Here is a 23,515-nt window from a genome sequence, read left to right on the forward strand (position 1 = left end):
ACAGGCAGACATAGATGTATCACTTCAGAGATAACAAATTATTAATTTCCACTGAGTTTATACGGCTGTGACTGGATTTATTCTATGTGAGATGATTGCTTTTAAACTCAGTGGCAAGAAGCATTCTGCAGGCAATGCAGTATTTGGGTGCGTTTTGTTGCAGGCCAAAGCTGTTTCTCACCCAACTCTACCACTTTCCCTGGGCTGCCCAGGCCCATCTCCAGGCGGCTTTGGAAGGCCTCCAAGGAGGAGCCCCCACAGCCTCTCTGGGCAGCCTGTGCCAGGGCTCCTCACCCGCACAGCACAGAGCTCCTGGGGCTCAGGGGGAGCCTCCTGGGGGCGGCCGTTGCGGCCGTTACGCCCGTTGCGGCCCCACCCCCCTCTCGCGAGAGCGCTCACGTGACGCCCCGGTCATGTGACCCCGCGCAGCCGCCTCCCGCTGCCCCCCCCCCCTCCGCCTCCTCCTCCCGCTGCCGCTCCGCGCCCCGAGCCCCCCGCTCCCCGCTCCCGGCTCCCGGCCATGGCGCGGCGGCTGCTGGCGGCGGCCGCTCTGCTGGGTAAGGGGGACGGGGCCCTAAAGGGGGGCGTGAGGGGGGGCTCCACATCCTTCCCCACCGCTTTATGCCCTAAAATCGCAGGGGGAGGCGTTGTGGTGCAGAGGGGGACGCTGCCCTTGGAGGCTCGGGTAACCTGATGGGAGGGAGGGAGGGAGAGAGGGAGGGAAGAAGGGGCTCCCCTCGCCTCGCCTCGCCTCGCCTCGCCTGGGCTTCTTTGCAGCCCTTCGGTCCTCTGGGTGAACGTCGATTTGGGTGAGATCGCGGGAGGCTCAAGGGTTATGGGGGTGATATCAGAGATATCAGGATATCGAAGCGCTGCTCGGCAGCGCCTTGGGTTCAGGCAGCAGGCTGGGGTCTGCACGGAGTGTCTCCCCTCGCCGTGCCTCATTTGCTGCTTCGGTTTCCCTTCGCCGGGAATAGCAAGTGCTGAGCTGGGTGTTCCTTCGCGTGTCAGCATGGAGTGCTTCCTGACGAGTTTCCTGGCTAATATAAAGAGCCAAGGACTTGAGTTTCAGCGATGAATTCCGGGAATCTAAAGGAAACCGAGTGCTTTCCCTCAAATTAGCTGTAGCTTTTTGAAATACTGCGATCGCGCTTGTCTGCTGTTGAGCACAACCTGCCACTTGTGCTGGGTGTCCAGCCCAGCAGAGTCTCTTGTGCTCTTCCAGTGCTGGAGCACCAATAAGCCCTCCTCCTCGCTGAAACATGAGCACAGCAGAGGAAAACACGTCCCAAATCGAAGTGCAGTCAGGCATTGCTACATACTCCCTGATTCAGGATCAGAATAACGAAATATCTGAGATCTGGCAGGGAGGAGGGGGGGAGCTGAAGGTGCCATGATGCCGTTTCAGGGTTGTTGACGCGTAATCCACGTGTTTCTATTGCACAACTTGCGTCTGAAGGGGAATTTCAAACTTTGCTACCAACGTGTTGTGCTGCCTGTACTTGCATTGGATGTGCTGATTAGCAGCGCCCTGATAAGAGGCCAGAATGCTTCTTGGAAACGGCAACTTAAAAGGAGAAACCTGACTAATGAATTCCAGCTGCTAAATAACGAGGTGCTTTACTGTTTTCCTGAGTCTTAGGGTTACCAGCTATATGGAACCGAGACTCAGAAGTAGTTTTCATAAACTATAACCACTGCTGTGTTGTGCAACTTGCGGAATGTTGCCCTAGCAAACGCCGCACTTACCGCTGTGCTTGCTTGACGGCTTCTTTAAGTGTATTGACACAGTCTCCAAGGACCTGAATTGGTGTGCTAGTGCCAGTCTGTCATCATGTGACAGGTTATGCAGCCTTGGCTTGTGTGGCTCTCCTGCCTGGCAGGGTAAAAGCTCCACTGGCTCCCCATCGTGCCGCCTGGGACATGCCTTAGGTCCCTGTCCAGACCGGCTTTCAAGTTTCACTTTTTGCGTAACCTCTTTCCAGATTGTTCCCTAGTGAATAGGATGATGGCTAATCAGTAGCAGATGATAAGCTGGAGAGTTTATTCTAGGTACAGGGGAGCCCTACTGAAAGGAGAGGGTGGGTATTTCATTGAGGAGCTATTTTTACTGCAGTGTAGCCTTTCCCATGTCTTCGAGAACTCGTTTCTCGTGCTAAAAAGGCATGCCTGCCTCTGCTTGTTTCAGCTGAACTGCAATGGTTTCTTTTCTCTCAAATCAGGCGTGATTTGGAAATTCTTTGAGAAAGATTAGTGAGATCCTGGATTTCCTGGTATTTATTCTCTGAAGCTTGGCAGGCGACCCTTCTGGGTGTGAGCGGCAGTAGTTACAGCAGCTATTTGAACGCTTGATTGCATTACCTGAATTCTAAGTTACAAGCCTACTTCTTTAAAATGTATCTTATGCTCTGGTAAATCAGGCCTTCGTGTTTCTGGTGCGTCTGACATTAAGATAAAGTGGTATCTTGTTCAATCCAAGCGTGACAGTTCCTCAGCATTCCCTGCCACTTGGCAGCACGCCGCCTGCCAGCACTCTTTTCTCCGCTTCCAAGGGCGAGAGTGTAAGTAGCCCCCTGCCAGTGCAGCATGGACAGCAGTCCTTGCTTTTAATGCAGTTCCTTTTCTTGGATTAACCTCTAGTGGTTTCTTATTTCTTAAATACACAGAGTTCAGTCTGTGTAATATTACATATGTTAATATGGTTTTACTTTCCCCCACAAGTGAGATCTATTCCCTTATTCTCAATAAGAATAGGAGGGTGGTTTACTGAGGCAAGACTATTCTTTTTTCCAGTTTTCTCGTCTCCAAGGGGATTTAAGTTGTCAGTTTGGTGCTGTTTGGGGCTGTCAGCCCCAACACCTTGAAGGGGGTGTTAGTTGTGTGGTGTGAGACAGCAGTGTTAACCACAGAAAGCGCAAAATGAATTTGTGCAATTGCTGGAAAGAGTCCAGCCATGGTGTATCAGCCCTCCCGGTGGACTCGTGTGATCAGCTGCTGTAGAGCTATCCCAAGACTTCCTTCCTCTAGATTGTAAACCGTAAAGAAGCTTCATGTGACTGAACTTGATGCAATTGTGCAATTGTCCGGCCAAATGGCAAGTGTACAGCTGCAAAATATCCTTTCCTTTATAACACTTTGTGCTTTGGTGTTTATAAAGAGAGAGGTCGTTCACCTGCACACTTGGATTGAGATACGAAATGCTTACTGCCCTAGTGTAAATCAACAGTATTAAAAATACCATCTAAGATCGTGTGAATCCATCCCTGTAAGTTGGCAAGGATGCATCTTCTGGGGTTGGGTCTGGAGTTTGATAGCTCATCTTCCCTACCTAGGTACCCACCAATCTTGATTTAAGCTCTGGTCCTGCTTTTTGTCACTGTGCTTGTATTCAGGCGTGTCCCAACAGCAACTGAGATGTGAGCCCAGCCTTATCTCTTCTTGATATGCTTTTGATACCCTGTGCTCAGTCTTTTGAGTCTACCGGTGACAGGTAAATGCTAACTCAGTTTTATGAAGACCATCTTGTCTGAGCCCAAGTGGGTCATGGATCAGATCTGTCAAGGGATTTCTTGCTTTTGCTTGTTTCTCAGAAACATAAGGGTTAATGAATAGTATGATCATTAAATATGTATGTGTGTGTGTGTGTATATATATGTATAAAGTTTTTGGGTTTTGTACAGTCCCAAGGTAGTGTAGATCCTGGATCCTAAGCAAGTGATCTTGCCTTCTCTTCCAAGAAAGGACTCATACAAGGTGTCTGTCTGGGAGTGGTGCTTAAATTGGAAGACGTGATTAGAGGAGAGAAGCAAAACACCTCAGGGTTTTTTCCCATTCTGGCACAGACACTAGGAGTCTGAAGCATCAGGGTCACCATTTTGCTCGCAAAATGGCACTGAGTTGACAGGATCCTTCTGAACCAGCCAAGTGATTAAATTACTGGGACACTTCCACTCGTGTACAGTGAGAAATAAACCTTTAGTAGGACCCAGCACGACTTTGCTCCTTGGATCACTGCCCTGGGGGTAGTGGCGCTCCCTGTGGTGGCGCTGAGGGCCTGACGCCATGGATACAAAATGGCCGCCAGGCACCTGCTGCACAGACAGCCCTGGCACTGGGGCCTGGTGGCTCCTCACAGAGGGAGGCAGGACAATACTTATGCAGGAAACACGAATACAGTAACAAAAAAACAACATATAAGTAGCTTTCATGCTTGAGATCCTTGTCCGATGGTTTTAGAAAAAACTCAGATGGTAAATGATTAACTATTGTAACCGAAGTCCTCTCTGCAAGCAGCTAGCGTAAACAATTGGCATTAATACATGCATGCTTTTTTTTAGAGCAAAATAAAACATTCATCTTTTTCCCTTGATAGGTTTCCATTATAAGGGAGAGTAGCCTAAGGGTAGCTGCGCTTGACTAACAGGATATAAATCATAAAAAGCTTGAAACCTGAAAGCATCTTGGTCTGGTCAACAGAGGGGAATCCTGGCTTTCTATGAACAATATTCAAAAGGGCTCAGATTTAAGATTGTTCAAATGTGCCAGATTGTTTTGCTAGCTTTATAGCTTTCAGTTTAAAACAAATTTAACCTTTTGTGGTAAATCAGTTTAAGATAAGTTGTTGTATAAGGCAGTTCTAGTTTTCTTTGACTTGTTGATTCTTGGAGTGTTAATAAGCTCTGTGTTTTGTTTTGTTTTGTTTTTTGATTTAGGTGTGTTAAAGATGGATGCCAGATTTTAAGCAATGCATCTATCTAGTTGTTCCTTAAACAGTTTTTCCTTCAATCTTCCTTGCATGACAATATAACCTCAGAAATGAGGTGTAAAGGGATAAGTTACTTTATGATTTTCAGGTGAAACTGTGCAGCTGGAATAAATGTGTGAGGAGACTTTTTTTTTACAAACCTGTTGGAATCCAAAGGAAGCATCTGAACAAAGTGAGATTTCTGTGATGCTGCTACATCCTTGGTGATTCTCCTGCTAGATGATATAACATACTATTTCCAGCTGAATGAATAATGAATGTCAGAAAACTTTTTGCTATTGAAAAGCCTGGGATCTATTCAGCTGTGTAAATCAAGTACTGCCATGGCTCTGGCACAGTAAGATGCTGTAGTTTATTAAGAAGAGCATTTAAAGTTTGAAGACACTGGAGGCTGTATCAGTTTTTGTGGTAAACAGCAAAGAATGGTACCATTATGAGAAGTACAAGCAATATTCTCAATTTGTAGATACGCTGTGACAACACTGACCATTACTTTATGTAACTTATTAGAAATATTCCCAGGACAGATTGATTCAACATCAGTTTGCTTTCTGTATTCTTGACATTTTGACTGCAGACTCTTATTGTTTGTGGGCTGGAGATGATTCACACATTAATCACTGGTCGGCACTGAAGCAGCCTTCTCAAACTCAGCAGCTGCTTTCCTCCCAAACCCGGCAAGCTGTTCTGCTGCTTTAAGCTGGCTGGCTGGAGCGAAGAGTAGGCAGGAACGTCTTGCCTTCAGTACCTTGCCTTGCTCTTCTGTGGCTTTGCTAATTTTTCAGTGCCCCCCTATCCCTTATTCACACGATTTGTTCTGTGTGCTTCTCCATCCCCGCCCCCAGGACGATGGCAGTGGATTACACTGCCTGCTCTGATCGCCGTCCTCGTGAACGCCAATTTACTTGCAGGGAAGCAGCCCTGTTTTGCCACTTCATTGAGGATAGCTCGATGTCTCATGCCTGACGCATGTCTCATCACTGACACTGCAAATCCAGCGGCTGCCTAACATTTCTGGAGGGGGAATGGGGTTTTAGTGTTTATTCCACGCTAACCAGACAGGGTTTCATATTGTGGTGTGAACTTAACCTTGCATAATCCTAGCAGCTGTGTAGGTGGTATTCTTAATATTTGCTCAAACCACTTGTTCTCTATTACTTAAACTTGCCGAGGGTAATTTGTCAGCTGTTCATTCCCAGAATCTCTGTTCCATTCAGTGATTTCTGTGGTACCTTTGCATTGTCTTTTGTTGTTCTCTGAATCATCTGTAATGGGCAGGACTCTCATATTTTCCTTTAGGACAGCAAGTTTTTCTTAATGCTGTTTTTCAGTCTTCTCTTTGCCCTGTAATTCTCTTCTAAACTTTTTTCATTCTGTAGTGCCTATTACTCATTTATTTTTAGTTTTGAAATCACCAAAATTTTTTTTAGTAGCTGTAAAACAATGGAATCAGCATGCATACTGAAGGTTTCCATTCTGTTGCAGTTTCCATTGGTAGTATTAGCTAATTTTGGTCGCCTTTGATGCTGGGGGAGATGTATGTCCCTTGCTGGAGATGAAGGAAACTGTTGCTGGGGGGAAGCAAGCAGGGCAAATGCTTGCTGAAATTGTTCCCACTGTGTTCCTACAACTGAAGTGCCTTGTGCCTGAGTGTAACTGTGACAAAAGTCCAGTTTTTTCCTAATAATTGTCATAATGCAATTGGATGCAAGATGCTTTTGTGGCAAAAAGTTCTGAAGTTGGGATTTGCTTTTGAAAAGCCTCTTGAGGGTTGGGAAGCTAGCTAATGGATAATCCCTCACATGGATCTTTTTGCTGTGTCAGCAGTCGAGTGGATTAGCGTGTTTGACTCTTTAAAGCTTATTTGCTTGTGATAAATGGAGTGGTTTGTGCCTTGTAACTGCTTTTTTTCAAGGTTTCTGCGAGGTGACAAACATGCTAGCAGGAAAATGGCGCAGGCTTTTTGTGGTGAGGTTTGTTTCAGATGTGTGGGGACAAAATAAGAATCGGAAACAGAAAATGCTTTACAATAAAGAATGTGAGCACCTTGGTATGAGTACAGATGCAAGAGCACTGTCTGCTTGGCACTTGCTACAGACAAAGCAAGGGAAAACCAGTGCTCAGGCTGAATGCAGCCTGCTAGCAGGGATGATGCCACGCTTCTCCAGCCACATGGCTTTACCCTGCTCAGGGAAGAAGCCCCGCTTTTCTCAGCGCTTGGTCTGAGATGAGCTTAAACCAGGCAGGAAAACAACCTCTGTCTGAGCCAAGGTCGCGGCCCCCGGCCTCCTCTCAAGCGCGGGGAGCGTGAGGACAGTCAAGAGAAGCTCTCCTGGCAAGGGTGGCATGCTCCGTCACGCTATTTTTGGCCGGAGCTCCAAAACATCTGCAGTCAGTCCAAGCCTTCTAAATGCTGCATTCAGCGCGTGTGCGGCCGAGCGTCCTGGTACAGTGGGAGTGGAGGCAGCGCGGCGTGCTGCGGGGGGAGGCTGAGTGCTGGAGTCCGACCTGTTAAGTCAGCTCTGGCTGCAGCTTGCAAAATAGTTGCTGTGTAGGGTGAATGTGGAGCTGCTGCCTCGAGCAGCAGGGCTGGTATGGTGGTTACAGGTTTTTCTTACGCTCTGAGGAGCTCTCATGTCAACAGTTGGGGTGGTTTTGTCTTTTTCTAAATGGGCTGTTAAATATACCCTGTGCTAGTGATGTTAAGGCTAGCAAATAGACTTCACAAACGTTTCCAAACTCAACTGGTGTTCAGGATATTCTCCCAAAACATAGAGCTGTACATATTTGTCTCATTGTTTTAGTTCAAAAACTAAATTTAATGTGACGCCAAGCTAACTCCTTGTCGCTCTTACCAGGCTTTTTGCAGGTTTCCTCTTCGTTTGATGTGAAAGATAAAACTGGCAAAGTCTGCATAATTGCTAACCTGACAGCAGCCTTCACAGTGGAATACAAAAGCAATGGGCAAAAACAGGTAATGGGAGGAGCTCGCTGCTTGTCTCTAACACGCATTTATAAAATTTGGGGTGTTTTTGCACCTCTGCAGAACTGAAACAAATGTTGAACAAATACTTAAGCCAGAAAAACTGCTTCTGCAGACATTCCGTCCTTCCAGTCATGTTGCATCAACTTTTCCTTTATTACTGACGCTTCCTGTAATTATACAGCAGGACTGAAGCTGCCCGAAGCCACCACGAGTGATACATGTGAAATTTTGTCTGGAATTCGACACGAGTCCTGTTGGTAGCTATAATGGCTTTCACTGTGACTGTAAAGGATAAAACAATGCCCGTCTCTTTTTGGTGAACTTGGTCACTGCAGGATACTTACATGGGCTGCCTCTGAACGGAAATGGCCACTGGCATCTAGCTTTGAAGCTTCCCTGAAACCTGTGACCTGCTTAGCATATCTCTGTAAATCTCAGTGTATCTTCAGACCAGTGCAGTGCTTACAGGTTTTTATCAGCGAGTCTGTAACTGGAAAGTTAAGAATCTTTATTTACAAATACTCTGCTCTTCAATTTGCTGTTTTTTCCCATCTTTACTACTAGACAGAACTGTGGATTATTTATAATCTTATTGCAGTTGCCTGTTTTAAGGCACTCTTGTTAAAATTACCTTTTTCTAGTCATCGTAGTGTGAGATTAAAACATCCAGTTGCTTTGCCAGTGCTTACATTCACTGTGTGTGATTTGAGCAGAGCTGAGTTGTGTAGTTGACTTTTTCAGTGCTGATGGTCTGAAATCCTGCTGATACTGCTACACAGGTTTGCATTCAGAGGTAACTGCTTTCATCACGTGCTTTGGTCTGTTTCTTCTTGTTGAGCAGTCAGCTCATGCTTTCCAGTAAGCATTCTGTTTATCCTCAGGTACCAAGTTCCTTGTTAATATAATAAATACAAAAGAATTGGAGCCAAACTATGTGCGCTGTACCATTTGCTTTTGTTCTGACTCATTTGTACTGCAAGAAGCAAAGCGTAAATTCTGTTTTCCACATGTCTGGAGTTTACCAGATCAGATTTGCCTAGTACAGATTCACCTGCAAATTCATAGCCCTAGCTTAAAGGGAAAGTCTAAGGTGCTGTGAGGACATATTATTTTGTCCTCAAATTTCTGACGAATGTTCTTAGAAATCTGAGTGCCAGTGACATGCTACTTGCTATATACAGGTAGGTAAATAGACATAGCATAAGAGCGTCAGCTGTATGCTTTGTAGTAGGTTCATAGGATACTTAAAAAGCAGTAAGAAAAAGTTATTACATTATCCCATTTATACACTATATTGTGTTGTTTTATTTACTTTTTTTTTTTTTTTTTTTTTTTTTTTTTTTACAGTTTGCACACTTCTTTCTTCCACAAAATGCCACAACGCAGCCACACAGCTCCTGTGGTGATAGCAACACATCTAACCCAATTCTAGCATTGAGTTTTGGAGCAGGACACTTGTTACGCCTGAATTTCTCAAAAACTGTGGATAAGTACCAAGTGGAACAGCTAACTTTCCGCTACAACCTGTCAGATACAACTTTATTCCATAATTCAACTGAAGGTAAACTTCCTGCTCTCATTGTGTCACCCTTCCGGATGTAACACGGATTTTTCTGTAAAAACTGTTACCTACTGATGCAATATGATCTTTCCACAGGAAAAGTGATGGAAGCATCACAAAAATCTGTTATTCAGGCACATCTGGACACAGAATACAGATGCATCAACTCCAAGCACATCCTTATGAAGCATGTGAACATTACTTTTAGCAACGTGACTTTGGAAGCCTTCCTCACAAACGGCACTTTCAGCAGAAACAGTAAGTATCTTGTAGCAGAAAATGTACTTGGGGAACTATCTTTCTAATTTTTTTTTTTTTTTGAAGTCCTGATTTATCATACTTAGGCAGCTGTAAGCTGGACCTGAAGCTCTGATAGCTCTGTAGCAGAATCTTCTGAAACGAACGGGCCTCGGATTTTCTCTGAGGGTGTCAGTGTCCATGACTGGAAGATGGTGCACGATGTTCCCAAGGATGTTGTGCAGGCTTTAGGGAATGTTCCTTCTGCTCATGATTGTTTAGGGGTGTAAAGACCTGCTGCAGTAGGTCAGCTGGATGTATGGTCAAAATCTTGGTTTGAGAAATATCTGATTACATTACGATTATGCTACCAAAGTAATTTGAACCAGTTACTGTGCTCTGGGGAAAATTAATGACAGAGTGGAGGACAGCAGCGAACTGCTCCGTAGGGAGCAGATACTGAACAATTCCTACAGGAAGTTTTACATAAGCTTTAAAAATTATGTTTACTCAGCCTCAGTCAGAATGACTTTTTGTCCTGGTTGCTTGCATTGAAAGGCCTTTCAGAATTTCACTTCTGTAATGCTTAGAAGTCAGGCTACTTTATGGTGTTTTCACGGTGCTGTTTCAAGTTCTTCAGTTCGTGTTTCTTCATGTTTGTTTGAGGCATTTTAGGAAGCGGTAAGTCTTGCTGGGGCAAGTAAGAAGTCTTCTCAGGGTAATGTGAAACTTTTCTTTCTTAGGCTGTTAATCCAATTTATACACTTGATAAATTGAAATTAATCTTAAAACTAGGGTAGACAGTGCTGGCATCCTATGGATTCATTGAAAAGCTGCATTCTATGGGAGTATCCTTGTCCCGTCTCTTTGAGAAATACTTTGCTTGATGCATGATAATGCAGTTCTTTTATGGCTGCCTCATGTTACTGCCTCAGGTTTCAGTGTATTATCATTCTCCTGATCAGGCTTTTCCCTTTAATGAACTAGTTTTCCAGCAAAAAAAAAACGGACCTATATTTATAATTTTAGAAAAGTTTCTATTACTCCAGTCTTCAGAGCAATCTCATTTTTTTTTTAAGTGCCTGGATCCAGTTATCCAGGTGTACTGGATAAATATGGAAGGTGATCACTTATGAGCTGGCTTTAACATGATATTAAGGAAAAAGCGTTTATTTTTTAATCTCTATGAAACTTCAGTAAAATCTCCTTAGTGCCTAATACTTCTCAGCACCACTTATCTGTCCTTACAGTCCTTTGGTTGAGCTGTAAGACAATACTGCGTTATTTGGGGCGGATGTTCCTTCTGGAACACAAGTTTATCAACGTTTGTTTTACTTTCTATTCCTAATTGATTCCTTTTCCGTTTTTAGGTTCTCCTAATGTCTGTTTGCCAGGCTCACTTCCTCAGGGTTGCTTTCCTCCATCCTGTGGTATCACTGTCTTGATGAAGCTATCCTTAGAAAAGACACGTGATCCTATGATCTGGGGATAGATGCTCTAGTTTGAGTTCAAGCTCTGTTTTGTTTTTCTGTTTCCACATTACTGTTACTTATGTTGCCATTCTCGTTTCTTTCATTTGATTAACTTATTCCCTTGTTTTTTATTATTCTCGAGACTGTACCCGTTTTTTTGTATTTTTCCACTCTTCCTCACTCTTCCTGCATAATGAGCATCTCCTCTCATTTTATTTTTAATTCAGATGGTTAAAGAATTCTTACTTGATAAGTTTTTAAATCATAGTCCTGAAAATACGTTGTTCTTTCCAGATAAGTTCATTCTTTCCACCATTTTGAGCTTAAGACTTCCCCTATCCACTTGGCAGCTAGTTCTTGATAAGGGAGAATTCTAGATCTGAAGTTTAACTTTTTTTTTAATCTGCAGCTCTTTCATTAGAGGATGTTTCTGCTGGTGATCTGGGTAAGGTTCTCTGAAGGGGAGAAAAGTCAGTATTCAATGCATCTGTGCATCAGTAGTAGTGGTAACTTCTGGCAGTTAACTGCAATGATTATCTGCAGCTCTGAAGAAGAAAAGAGGAGGCTTGGATTTTATCTGTTAGTATTGTTGTCAGCTGCTTTTCTGTAACCCTCAGAAAAAGACGTGGGGGTATCTTATCTCCATGTCTGTCTTGCAGAGTTAGTAGGAGCTGTGCTGTGAGTTCAGTAAAAGTACTGTATCAAAACTCCACCCAGTGCAGACTTTCACTTGAAGTGAGATGGAGGCTTCCATCTCTGCCAGCTGCAGTAAGAGGTGGTACGCGGTATGTGTTGAGGCCTTGCAGATGGAGATAAATTCTGCATTGAAGTACCAATCAAGGTGACTGTCTGGTTTATTTGCTAGGAAATTATCGCATTCTGGGACCTGAGCAGTATCTGTTAAGCCTACAGAAGGTAGGGTCACTCCTCCACTCATCCATCTTCTTTTTTCACTTCCACCTTCCAGAAATGGAGTAGAAATAGGAAAATGTGCTGTGCTGGAGTCTGTATGAGTTCAGAAGGTGTGATCGGAGTTCCTCTTTCCGAGCCATAATCAGAAGCTAAGCTGCTGTACAGAGGCTATTCAGTAGTTATCTGGTATCTGCAAGATATGGATGGCATTTTAGAACCAGGCCTTTTGAGAAATTGTGTCAAAATTGAGATGATTTATGGCACAGTCACACTTGCTGTCATCCTTATAAAGTTACAAGTTATCCCTGAAATAGGGAGATGACCTTGGCTTGGAACAGGGAAGCCTGTGCCACAGCAGTGTCTTTGCTGCGACCTTTGGTTTTGGCTTAGATCTTCAGTGCAGGAGCCTTCTTGGCTCTCACAACGTGTTGAGATCTTGCTGCCAGGTATTTGTGAATACTCTGGCAAATGAAGCCACTGTTCCTTTTGCTTTGGAAGCTGGTGCTGAGACTGGATGAAAAGAAAAGGCAGGCAGCCTTGTAGCTCAGGTGGTAGGTAGCTTGTCGTGCAGAACTAGAGAGGGTGGGCATAAAATCCCAAATGGAAAGGATATACCAGAACACTTGCCATCAGAAACAGGGCCTGAAGTCATGTTGTTAAGGATAAAAGAGCCACAGCATTGCTCTGATAACAGGCCCAGTGGTATTTTAATGCTGCTGTGGGTGTTGCCAAAATAATGAAGTAGGGCCCTCGTGACCTGGTAGTGTACTGGGGGGGAAGGAGGGAATGAGGAAATACTACGTATTTCCTGGGAGACCGCTTAATACTGAGCACAGGAGCTGCTCCTCTGCTGCTAGCACAGAGTGCCCAAAAGGGGGAGTCACTTGAGCCTTGCTGTGACTACACAGCAGGAAGGCTGGCTCTGAGCCTATGAATTTTATTTATCCTGATGTGATTGTGAAGCAAAATGACAAATGAATAAAAGCAGATGCAGGCACCATGAACTTCTACAAATAACAGCAGAGGTGGCATTTCCATGTGTGATGTTTTAAGTTTCTTAATTTCACAGCAAGAGTTCCAATAATGCTTCGCTGTTGTTTCTCAGCTTTTATTATCTTCCCTTAGGAAACACTACTTGAAACTGTGTCCTCCTTTCCCTGGAGGATTATAAAGGTAGATCATCCCGTGCCTTTGTTTGACTGTCTGTTTTCCTTTCTCTCCAGTGACAGAATGCTCTGAAGATATGGTTCCTACTACCACGGCAGTACCAACAACTCCTAAACAGACAACTGCTAAACATACTACCAGCCAGGTTCCTACAGCTAGCCCAGCGCCCACTGCCTTGCCTCCAAACCCTGCAGTTGGTAGATACAACGTGACTGGCACAAATGGAACCTGTGTGCTTGCCTCCATGGGGCTACAGCTTAATATCACCTATCAAAAAAAAGATGAAAAGGTACGTTTTTCTTTAAGATCTTAGGACTCCTTCTTTGGCGAAGACTTGCTGAATTATTACAGGCTGTTTTCTGTAAAAAGCTTGATTCTTTGTAGTGTTCATCCACGCCTGTCCTCTATTTGAATTGTTTAGCTTGGTTTAGACTAGCGGTTACTCAAACAGTTGTACTCTACTGAAAGTGGTCGTTAAAGTAGTTTTTTCTGTTCATTAAGAGGATTGCCTGTCAAATCCAGTTAGTGTAAATGGCCATGCCACAAAAGCAGTTAAAAATGATAAAGATCTGATGAGGGGGAGTTGTATACCAAGGATGCCATCTAAACAAGATGTGCAAACTGTTAATTACAGGAATCTGGCCTGAGGTACCCAAATGAAAGTGAAGAATGACTGTTAGAGTGGGAAATTATTCCTGCTGTATCAATGTACAGACTTGACAAATTCTTAGGGGACTCAAACACTTGCAAAAGCCTTACTTAATTTCCAACCAATATCAAAGAGTGCTGGGATTAACTGAAGTGCCTAAGAGCTACTTAAATAATGGCTGTTTTCATATCTGAGGTAACGTGAATGACCATGGGCAAACAAATTGTGGCCGCTTTTGTGTAGTTTAAGTTGGATCCCAGTGATGAAAGGGCCTGGTGTGAGGAGGGTGGTGTCTGCTTAGGATTTAGGAGCTTCGTACTGCACAAGAATATATTGCATTTATTTATGACTGAGAGGTAAAAGCCCTGATTGCTGATGTGCTGCTGCACAGTAAGTAGATGGTTGATGACAGCTGTGTTTAAGCCACCTGAATTGTATGGAATTCCCAAAGCTGCTTCCTGCAGCATGGCATTCCAGCACAGCTCGACTGCCTAATTTCTGATTCCTTGACCAGTGAGGAGGTGCCATCCTTGCAGACATCTCCCTTGATTGCTTCTACATCACGTTGAAGCACTATTTTATAGCTTGTTGCTCCCTCTGCAGTGGTGGTTACTGATCTTTTCCTCGTGCTGCCAGGAGCAAAGAAGGTTAGCCTGGAGAAAGCAGCAGGTTATCAGCAGCTGGGACTGCAGGGAGCTTCTTTAGGGATGCAGAGATGTGCTTCACTCTTGGTGCCAGCATGGTAGCTCTGGTACATCTTATACTGGGTCTAATTTATATTACATATCTGCCTCTTTGCACGTGAAATAGGTCGGGAAATAAAGCATTATATACACGTGAGTACAGGCAAACTAGGAGTTGCCTGACCACGTGGTGGTGTATTAGTTGCTTGAAGGACAGCTGTTGTAATCGATCCTCTTCTCTCCTAGATGGGGTTAGACTTGCTGAATTTCATACCACACAACACAACTGCTTCTGGAAAATGTGACAACACGTCTGCCTTCCTGAATCTGACTTTTGAGAAAACAAAGATCATCTTCCACTTCGTATTGGTAAGGATCCATAGACAAAGCATGGAGGGTCAGCAGTTCTTTTGATGCAAGAAGATTAATCTGGGCAAGTACTAGGGCAGAAAATCCATCTGTGGAAGGGGAATGAGTAATGCCTTTGGTTTTAATACTTTAATGCTCCATTCGATGATCTCCGGATTGATCAAATTTGTTGCCTTGACCTGTTACTTCCCTGTAGCACGGGTGGGATTACTGCTCAAGCAGAGCTGGCTCCAGCAGAGCTGGGACCTCTTCCTTTGGGGTGGATGTGAGGTCAGTCTGAGGAGCAGCAGCCTGCATTTCTCTGCCCCCCTCCCCACCAGCAGCCTTCCCTAAGGTGTATACCGTCGGTAGCCATTTCTCTCTAAAAATAAGCCCTTTGGATGCTAGCATCCCAGTTGTGGACTGTCCTTTGAATGCACGCACAAATGAACCCTAACCTCAACAGCTTGTTGGACGTCATTATTTTAAATTAAAACTAATCTCTCTCTTTTTTTTTTTTTAGAATGCAAGTAGTGACAAATTCTTCCTGCAAGGTGTGAGTGTCAGCACAACTCTGCCTTCTGAGGCAAAAGGTAGGGCCTTTCAGGAAGTTTACATTGGGTGACTTCGTCTATAAACATTATGGGTTGCCTGCATTAAAGAACCCATTAGAAATGGGGTAAATGCCTTGAATTTTAAGCTCAAAAGGATGAATTTGAAGCTCAATGACCTTGCAGCTCCTGCTTTTCGGGATTCTGTAATAAGACTTTCTCTTACGCAGCTCCAATATTTGAAGCCTCAAACAACAGCATGAGCGAACTGAGAGCTACGGTAGGGAACTCCTACAAGTGCAGTGCCGAGGAGAATCTCCAGGTCACAGACAAAGCCCTTGTCAACGTGTTCAATGTTCAGGTCCAGGTTTTCAAGGTTGATGGAGACAAATTTGGGGCAGGTAAGTGGTTTACATTACAGGAGGGCAGATGGAGGGAATGACACTAAGGTTTGTGAATTGCAATTTGGTATAAATTTAATAGTCTTAGTCAAAGGACAACTTTGTAGGTGCTGTGCTTAAGTCTCTGCACGCCCTATTACAGGCGTTGGGGGGGGTTGATAAGATGTCTGAATTGAGGCTAGTGTAAAAAGCAGCTTTGAAATAACTAGGACTTGTTACTTATGGTCTAGAGAAGAGTCATGGAAGAGCAGGAGTGGGGTTCTGGAAATACCTGTCTGTCGGTGAACTAGTGCCTAATGCTAATCTCTCTTTCTCTTCAGTGGAAGAATGTCAGCTGGATGAGAACAACATGCTGATCCCTATAATAGTCGGTGCAGCCCTTGCTGGTCTTGTTCTAATTGTCCTGATCGCTTATTTGAGCGGCAGGAGGAGGAGCCATGCTGGATATCAAACAATTTAATGACTTGCACTAAAATCCAGCGTAGATGAAAAGCAATTGCAAGAAGCTAGAGAAAAAAAAATACCTATCTCCCCTGAGCTAAGATTGATATTGTAAGGGAACACCTTTTCTTGCAAATTGCTTCTTAAAGTCTGCTTTATTAAACGTGAAATCATCTTGCAGCATTTAACTATGCACAGAAATAACTTCTGAAAATTCTGGTGTTTAATTTTGCTAACTAGTTTAAATATTTACCCACTTAGAAACCAGCTAAAAGTTGTTTGTTTTTTTTTTTAAAGGGTGCTTTTTTTGGAATTGGCATAAGGTAATGTCAGTGTAAAGATTCCAGAGAGGGATGTTGCTAATTTACTTTGACTCAATTGCAGAACTCTTAACAAAGGGAAAATGTTCATTTTTGGTACTGCTGCCATCCAGTGATGATGTTAATTATACTGATGATGCGTTTAAGGAAATCCAGTAACAACTGACAGAATGGAAATTTCTCTAAACTCCACCTTGTCTACTAGGTGTGTATTTTTTATTACTAAGCTTTAAACACGATGCCTGGCATATGCAGGGTGTGAACGCAATACGCAAACCTTACAGGAACTCTTTATGATTGGACAGCTCCCCTGTTTGATATTTTTGATGCTACGCCAGCTTGTGAGGAGCCGGCGCTTTTTTAAAAATGGGTGTTATTTTTATTTACATTTTTTTGTAAAGTGATTTCAGTCTCTTCTGTTGGAAGGTCCAGAGAGATCCTGTTACTGCACATGTGTACAATATAGGTCTCAATCTGCTGATTCTCTTGCTTTAAACTTGGCTGGGGGGTTGTACACTTCAAGGATCAGTTCTTATGTATGCATTGCCTGTAACAATGCTAATAAAGACACTTTTTTTCTGTAAATCCTTGTGCTGCTGATCACTTTTTAAAACAGTTGACTGGTAAGTGCTGTAGTCTTGGCTCTGTTTCTGAAGTTTTAAGCTATCCTTACTCTGGGATTGTTAAAAGTTTATTTTTCTTTTCCTCTGGCAGAAAAAAACAACTGGTGTGAGGTTTAACTGTACCTCTCTTTCTTCCAAAGCCAAGCTCCAGTGAGACTTTGCACAGCGCAGCTGCCTTCTGATGGTGAAGGCTGGCATGCTCTGGACCTCTGCCCAGCTACCCTCAAGGGACTAGAAAATGATGGATTTCACCCATGGTGAAACAAACTCTCAGTTCCTGATAGCTGCTGCCATACTGAAGGGATGCCACTGGCCTTAGAACTGAGCAGTCCAGATGAAAAGTAGCATCTCCTAGCATAAAGGATGGGATAGCACACTATCATAGACTTTTAAAGCACTATTACTGTCTGTGTTTGTTTTTCCTTTGTGAGGAATGAAATAAGCTCCCTGTGCAGCAAAACAAACCCACTAACTTCCTTATTAAAGATCAGTCTTGCAGCAGAGGCTGAAAAGAAGTGTGGTACAAGGTGAGGCTTTCCACAGTAGTTTTAACAGGAGAAAAGGTGAGGGAAAGGATGTGGCCACAAGAGGGCTCTGTAAGGACAAGAAAGCAATTAATTCAGCAAGGCTGGAGGGGGCCTAGTGCCAGCTTCCCTTGTTTCTGTCAGCAAAAAAGATCAGTAGATGCTGTATTCAGTCAGTCACTAAGCATTAGGGTCAGCTATCGTACTCTCTTCATGCCAAACAACAGGTTCTCACAAATTAAATTAGATTTATTTTGTACAAATGATACGAGGTGTCACAGTTAACAGTAAGGAAGGATATGTAATTCTATACACCTGTTCTTTAACATTACAAAATGCCCTGAAAACACAAGGACAGTGATTTTTTTTAAAAGGAGTGTCTCGACTTTGATCACATTTTACTCTGAAAACACTTTAATCCTTTAAAAAAAAAAACAAAAAACACAACCACCAGGTCCAGTAGTTCCAGTTATCAAGTCTGACATACAGTACAAAGTGTTACCAACACTTACTTGAAAGGCAGGAAAAAAAATTGGTCAACTGTCAGTTAACTCATGGAAAGCTTAAAGTGTGCTTCAGCCAGTGCAAGTAGAGGAATGTGTTGATCTCTGTCGTATCTGACCGCCTGCTGAGTTATCCCTGAGAAAGCAGCTTCTCTCTGCACGTCTCTCGGAGTTTGTCGATTGTAGTCATGGACAAGGTTCCGGGTTCCGTGAAGATTTTCTGGGTGCAAAATGAGAAAACCCTTAGTTAAAATGATATAAAATCATACTCAGAACACACTAAGCCATCCTGGGTAATTCTACAAAGTATCAATGCGTGTTTCCTGTGGTGCTAGCATAGGTCATTCAGGCCCTGGCACTCAAAACACAATACTTTGTTGCTGAAGAAAAAAAAATCAGCCTTAGTGAAGTAAGGAACTACCTTTGCCCTATTCCATGAGGTTTTCCAAGGGGAGGAGGGTACCTGGATGTAAGAATTTGAGACATTTCAAATGCTACCAAACGCTTCTGTAATGTTTCTGGCTATCCCTTGTTGCTTTTGAGATCTCAAGAACAATACATTTGTTTTCACTACTTCATTTAAAATTTCTGACCAAACAAAACTGTGCAGCAAGCTTGAGCACATAAACTTGCTTTGTGCTTAAGTCTCCAGCTGAGCTGCGTAGGCCCCTCTGTTCTCTGTACTTGTAACCGACAGCTCTGGAGATGAGGTTGCGAATGAGCCAGCTTTGAAAGCACTCTGATAAAGAAGTCTCCACGGCATTACACTGAAAACTAAGTTTTTGTTCGTGAGGGGAACATAAAACCTTCAGCTGTCATCACCTCCACTGGAACCAGTGTTGGCATTTCTGCAAAACAACTCAGGAGCATGCCTTTCCCCATCCCACAAAAACCTAACCTAAATTGTTTATGTTACTGCCTTGAAAGCCCCCTCACTACAGTAACCACCCCAGATAACATAAACACTTCTGGAAAATAAGTAACCCAGCTATTTTTATTGGGGAAACTGCAAGAAAAAGCTCCTGGACTTCCTAAAGAGTCATTATAATGACATTAAAGGGAAGGGCAGAGAAAAAAGTGTCCTTCAAGGACAAGTGTTTATATCAGCCTCTGAACTGGTATTCTCATGGCAGTGAGCTTTCAGACTGGAGGTTAAGAGCTGGGTACTTCTCGTTCTATGACTAACCAAGGCTTTACAGTGAAGATTTATCAATGCAAGTTGTATCCTATAATAATAATTACTACAATTCATCTGAGAAAACGCATAGGAATGTGATCAATGCACAGCTCACTGAAAGCATTCAGTGAAGTTGTTTTCTTGCCAGACTTCCTGCCTCAAAAAAAAAAAGCTAAAAAGGGTAGGAGGGATTTTTTCCCCATTGTAGGACAGAGAATACAAATGGATTGCTGTATGTGAATTTGGATAATAATTCTAAAATAACAAGTTTGATTTATTTTTATATATATATGAAAACGTTCTTCATCCTTTCAGCGATTCCCACAGACACATTTCTCTGAACTGTGTTTTTGATGGAGCAAAGTTGTTTTTAATTCATAACAGCTAGAAACCCATGGAGAATTTACCTGCATGAAGGTGTGACACTCTGTTACAAATGTTCCTTTGGTGATCTGCTTGAATTTGTCACAGATGTCGGGGAAATTCGTGGCTTCCAGAATAAAAGCTTGGTGTTGCTTGATCAACGTTAAGGCCACGCGGAAGATGATCTTTGACCCTTCGTAAAACAAACAGTCCCATATTCGGAGCACGGTCTGCAGGAAAGGGGAGAACTCAGATTACAGGAGGAAATTGTATCACTGAAGCACCACAAAGGGAATAAGGATTATAGATTCACGTTAAAAAGAAGCCAACGTCACTGCTTACCTCTACTGGCAGAATGTCAATGAACAAGCAGATGAACCAGCGTGACACCACCAGGGTCCACATGACCCCGTGTCTCTCCATCAGCTCTGCCACAGCCGGGACTTTCAGCTTTACCAGCTCTCCCAGGACCTCCTGGTCGGTTTTCAGGCCCATCATGGCCGGGCTGTAATAATCTTGGGGAGAAGAAACCAAAAAGTCAGCAGTTGATGGGTCCCCGTGGTAACAGCTCTTCCCACTTAAAGACTTATCCGAGGGACAGGGATTGAAATTAGACCTACATCACTGGTCACTGCACTGAATTGTTGTAGCACCCTCCAGCTTCCTTAATTTTGGATGTAACTGCTAGTCCAGAGCCTGTTTGACAGGGGAAGCATTTATGTTATCAAGGTGCAGGCTGAACAACGAGCACCTCAGTTCGATGAACAAGTAGTTCTGGGCGTGCTTAGAGAAAACTCCTCTACCAGCATAAGAGTGGCTGCTGTTGGAGACACTCCTTTAACCAGTCATCTTTGACTTGCTTGTAGGGAAAGCTTGGAGAGCTGCAGCACACACAGTGCCATGAGGAAGTAGGCTGAGAACAAACAGAAAACTGCACCATGACCTGCAAAGCCGAAACAAAAACCTTTCTTTCTGCATGTGTTTGTGCTGTGCACGTTTGTGAACTGGCACACTGGCAAAATAACATTGACTGGCCAAGTAAACTTTGCCTAAAATGCTGCTTTATACGAGGAAAAAATATCAAGGAATTATATTTCAGGTGAAAGAACAAGTTCTCTTCTCTTTCCTACCCTCCTTCCTCCTCTCACACACCCCCAACCCATTCTTTTCGGTGCTCCTGAGGGATATGAGTGCAAACTTCAAGTCGCCACCAGTGAGTGTCCCTGGGAGGAACGAGGACCCACGTGCCCTGCACCATCACCCCACACGCTGCGGCTGCTATTTTTAATTTGCACAACAACATAAATGCCAGGATCCCAGCGAGGACGCAGCCAGGCACCTGCCCAGCAGTTTGAGAGCTGGCGAGGAAAAAGTTAATGGCCAAAAATTACAGCCACCAGGGATGTTACAGGTATTCGGGCAGCCTGGGCTGGTGGGAGGTGTCCCTGCCCGTGGCAGGGGTTGGAACTGCGTGGGCTTGAAGGTTCCTTCCGACCCAAACCTTTCTGTGATTCTCTTACCTCTTAGCTAAAATATTTAATTATCACTCAATGTACTATCACTTGATGAGATACATACATATATATAAGACATATATGTACCTGTAATGTAAACCAGTGTATAAAAACAGCTGCCTGAGTTCGGGAAGCAGCGCTTCCAGTCCTCCAGCTGCATTCCTGTGGGATCCCGAGCAAACCTCACCCTCACATCTCGGAGCACAGCCACTGCACAAGGCACCCGAGGGAGGGCACGATGGCACAGCCTTGGCTCTGCTCTTCCCGGAGAGGTGACGCACCCAGCGTGGTTAGTCAGTGATTTTGTAACCTGGCTTGGTGCCCAAACGCGTGGCAAGAGCAAACCTGCCCCGCTCCTACTTGCCAGCGATGCCCAGCCCCTAAAGCCTCTGCAAACAGCCCCTCAGCAAAAACTCCGCAGTCCTGCCTCTTCTCCCCGATTGCAGACACTATTTGAGGAGCATGCTCATTGTTATTCCTTCTCCGGCAAAATATTGAGCAGTTTGTGACCCAGAATGGAGCTGGCTCAGGATCTGCCCCCAAGCTGCTGCTTGCTAATTAAAAATAAACAAATAACTAATGAGTGCAGGCTAATTGTGCATCTACTGCTCTGGGTTGGTTTGCAGGAATGCCCTCTGACAAGACATTATCCCCTGAAGAAACAGCACAGGGTCAGATGGCTTCCCTTCATCTCTCAGTTGTCAGCGACGGGGATGGAGGTGAGCATTACTTCCCATCACGTGTTCTGGGAGGCAACAAACGAGGCACAGGATGGGAAATCATTACCCTGTACTACCATTAAACCACGATCAAATTCCAGAAGTCTGCCTGGGACGCCGGCTGCTCCATGCATGTGCCTCACCCCGCTGGATCACCTGGTGCTGCTCCTGTTCCTGCAAAAGGAAGAGCCAGCTCCATCCACTGCCGTGCTGCATTGCTGCTGTGGGAGGAACAGGACGAGGGGAAGGGACTTTTCTCCTTGCTTGTAGGGTTTCTTTATGCCTGCGCTGCCTGTGGCACGCGGACACTGAGCCCGACACCTGTTTGAGTGCAGCTCCTGGCGAAGAGATGCTCTCAGCCTCCTTTTCGCTGCCTCCCAGCACAGCCAGGCACCTGCCCGAAGCCTCCCAGTGGCATGTCCGGCGCTAATGGGATTTGCAGGAAGCGAGGATCAGGCCTGCAAGGACCCCGTGACCTCGTCCTGCAGTACGGAGAGATTAAGCGGTTCCCAAAATAAAAGTTTAAGAAGCAGCACTCCCACAGCCTCGAGTTACCTCTGCGAGTCAGAGCTGCAGAAGTTAAAAAAGGCTCCTCCGAGTCTGGTGCGCGTGTGTCAGGTTAAATATAAACACTCCTACGGGGAGCAGCAGCAGGCTGGGAATTATTCTTGGTGTTACAGAAATACCCACGGCAGGACCCAGGCTCTGCCGCACGTCTTCCAGCATTTCTCAGCAGCATTTCAGGAGCCTGCATAACCCGGCCTGGGGCACGCGGTGATTTATCTCACAGGTCTGATTTATTTAACCAAAGGGAGGAATTGAGGATTGGCTATTTTAACTTTTCTCACAGGCATGAGCCAAATTCATTCTCCCTGTTGGCAACTCGCAGCCTCTTTTTACCCAGGAGGGAAGGGCAACGCTCTGCCCTTTTATTTCTACCATGGAACAGTTCAGAAAGGTGCAGGGGGGTTTGTAAGGATCTGTATCGCCAGCTTTGCATACAGAGCTGGACAACACATGTTTGGGAGGAAACAAGAGAAGTCACAACAGGAAAAGGAGGAAAACCAAGAGTACTGCCAATTCGTTTTGCAACCTCAGGCCACAGTGACCCCCTGCAGATGGCCTGGCCAAAGCGATATCCTGCAGATACGTGGCTCAGTGGCAAGCTGAGCTCTTAACTCATGTCATGTCAAAAACAAGCTCCCTGTCCTCCAGGGGGAGGGTGAGCAACGCCCCAAAACAGGCTCAAGCTGGAGCTTTTACTTCGTTGAACCAAGGTGAACCAAAACTTCTGATCTTAAACTTGGAAGATGGGTGCTGTGGGATGGAAACGGCCTTTTGGCTTCTTATTTGCATTTCCTGCAGCACCAAGCAAATCTGAGCAGGTGCAGGAGCTACCACTGGTTAAATATAACAACAATGGGAATAAAGGCAAAACCAGTATTTCTCCTGACATTACAGAAGACAAAGGTGAAATATGAAGGAGCAAAGACTCCTTGTGCAACCTCTTGGACATGGAAAAACGAAGTTGGCAGCAGGCTAGAAAGCACAAATGCAACTTTCAGACATTCTTGCTATGGGAAAAGAAGCAGCCTAGAT

At 44.4% G+C, this 23,515-nt stretch overlaps 2 protein-coding genes across 3 annotated transcripts in view; one reads left to right on the forward strand and one right to left on the reverse strand.

Annotated features, from left to right (window-relative positions):
- The first annotated feature begins 388 nt into the window (after window positions 1-388).
- On the forward strand, window positions 389-17,078 carry LAMP1 (lysosomal associated membrane protein 1). The gene is made up of 9 exons (XM_068679017.1): window positions 389-557; window positions 7,624-7,739; window positions 9,099-9,312; window positions 9,409-9,570; window positions 13,157-13,389; window positions 14,679-14,801; window positions 15,304-15,373; window positions 15,562-15,732; window positions 16,053-17,078. The coding sequence occupies exons 1-9, from the start codon at window positions 521-523 to the stop codon at window positions 16,190-16,192; spliced, it is 1,266 nt and encodes a 421-aa protein (XP_068535118.1). The 5' UTR covers window positions 389-520; the 3' UTR covers window positions 16,193-17,078.
- The window catches only part of GRTP1 (growth hormone regulated TBC protein 1), a 32,242-nt gene continuing 25,174 nt past the window's right edge, over window positions 16,448-23,515 (reverse strand). For both annotated transcript variants that reach the window (XM_068679066.1, XM_068679058.1), the window contains 3 exons: window positions 20,026-20,198; window positions 19,728-19,913; window positions 16,448-18,363 (listed from right to left, as the gene is read on the reverse strand). In XM_068679066.1, coding sequence (XP_068535167.1) covers window positions 18,274-18,363; window positions 19,728-19,913; window positions 20,026-20,198 — 449 coding nt within the window. In that variant the 3' untranslated portion in view covers window positions 16,448-18,273. The remainder of the gene's footprint in view (window positions 18,364-19,727; window positions 19,914-20,025; window positions 20,199-23,515) is intronic.

Source organism: Anas acuta, chromosome 1, assembly GCF_963932015.1.
Source record: "Anas acuta chromosome 1, bAnaAcu1.1, whole genome shotgun sequence".
Lineage (NCBI taxonomy): Eukaryota > Metazoa > Chordata > Aves > Anseriformes > Anatidae > Anas > Anas acuta.

Bases quoted from the DNA above. Each gene is read 5' to 3' on its own strand.
- LAMP1 (XM_068679017.1), top strand. From the start codon at position 521: ATGGCGCGGCGGCTGCTGGCGGCGGCCGCTCTGCTGG. The intron at 9,571-13,156 runs GTAAGTATCTTG...CTTTCTCTCCAG, and splicing joins CGGCACTTTCAGCAGAAACA to TGACAGAATGCTCTGAAGAT. The intron at 15,733-16,052 runs GTAAGTGGTTTA...CTTTCTCTTCAG, and splicing joins TGGAGACAAATTTGGGGCAG to TGGAAGAATGTCAGCTGGAT.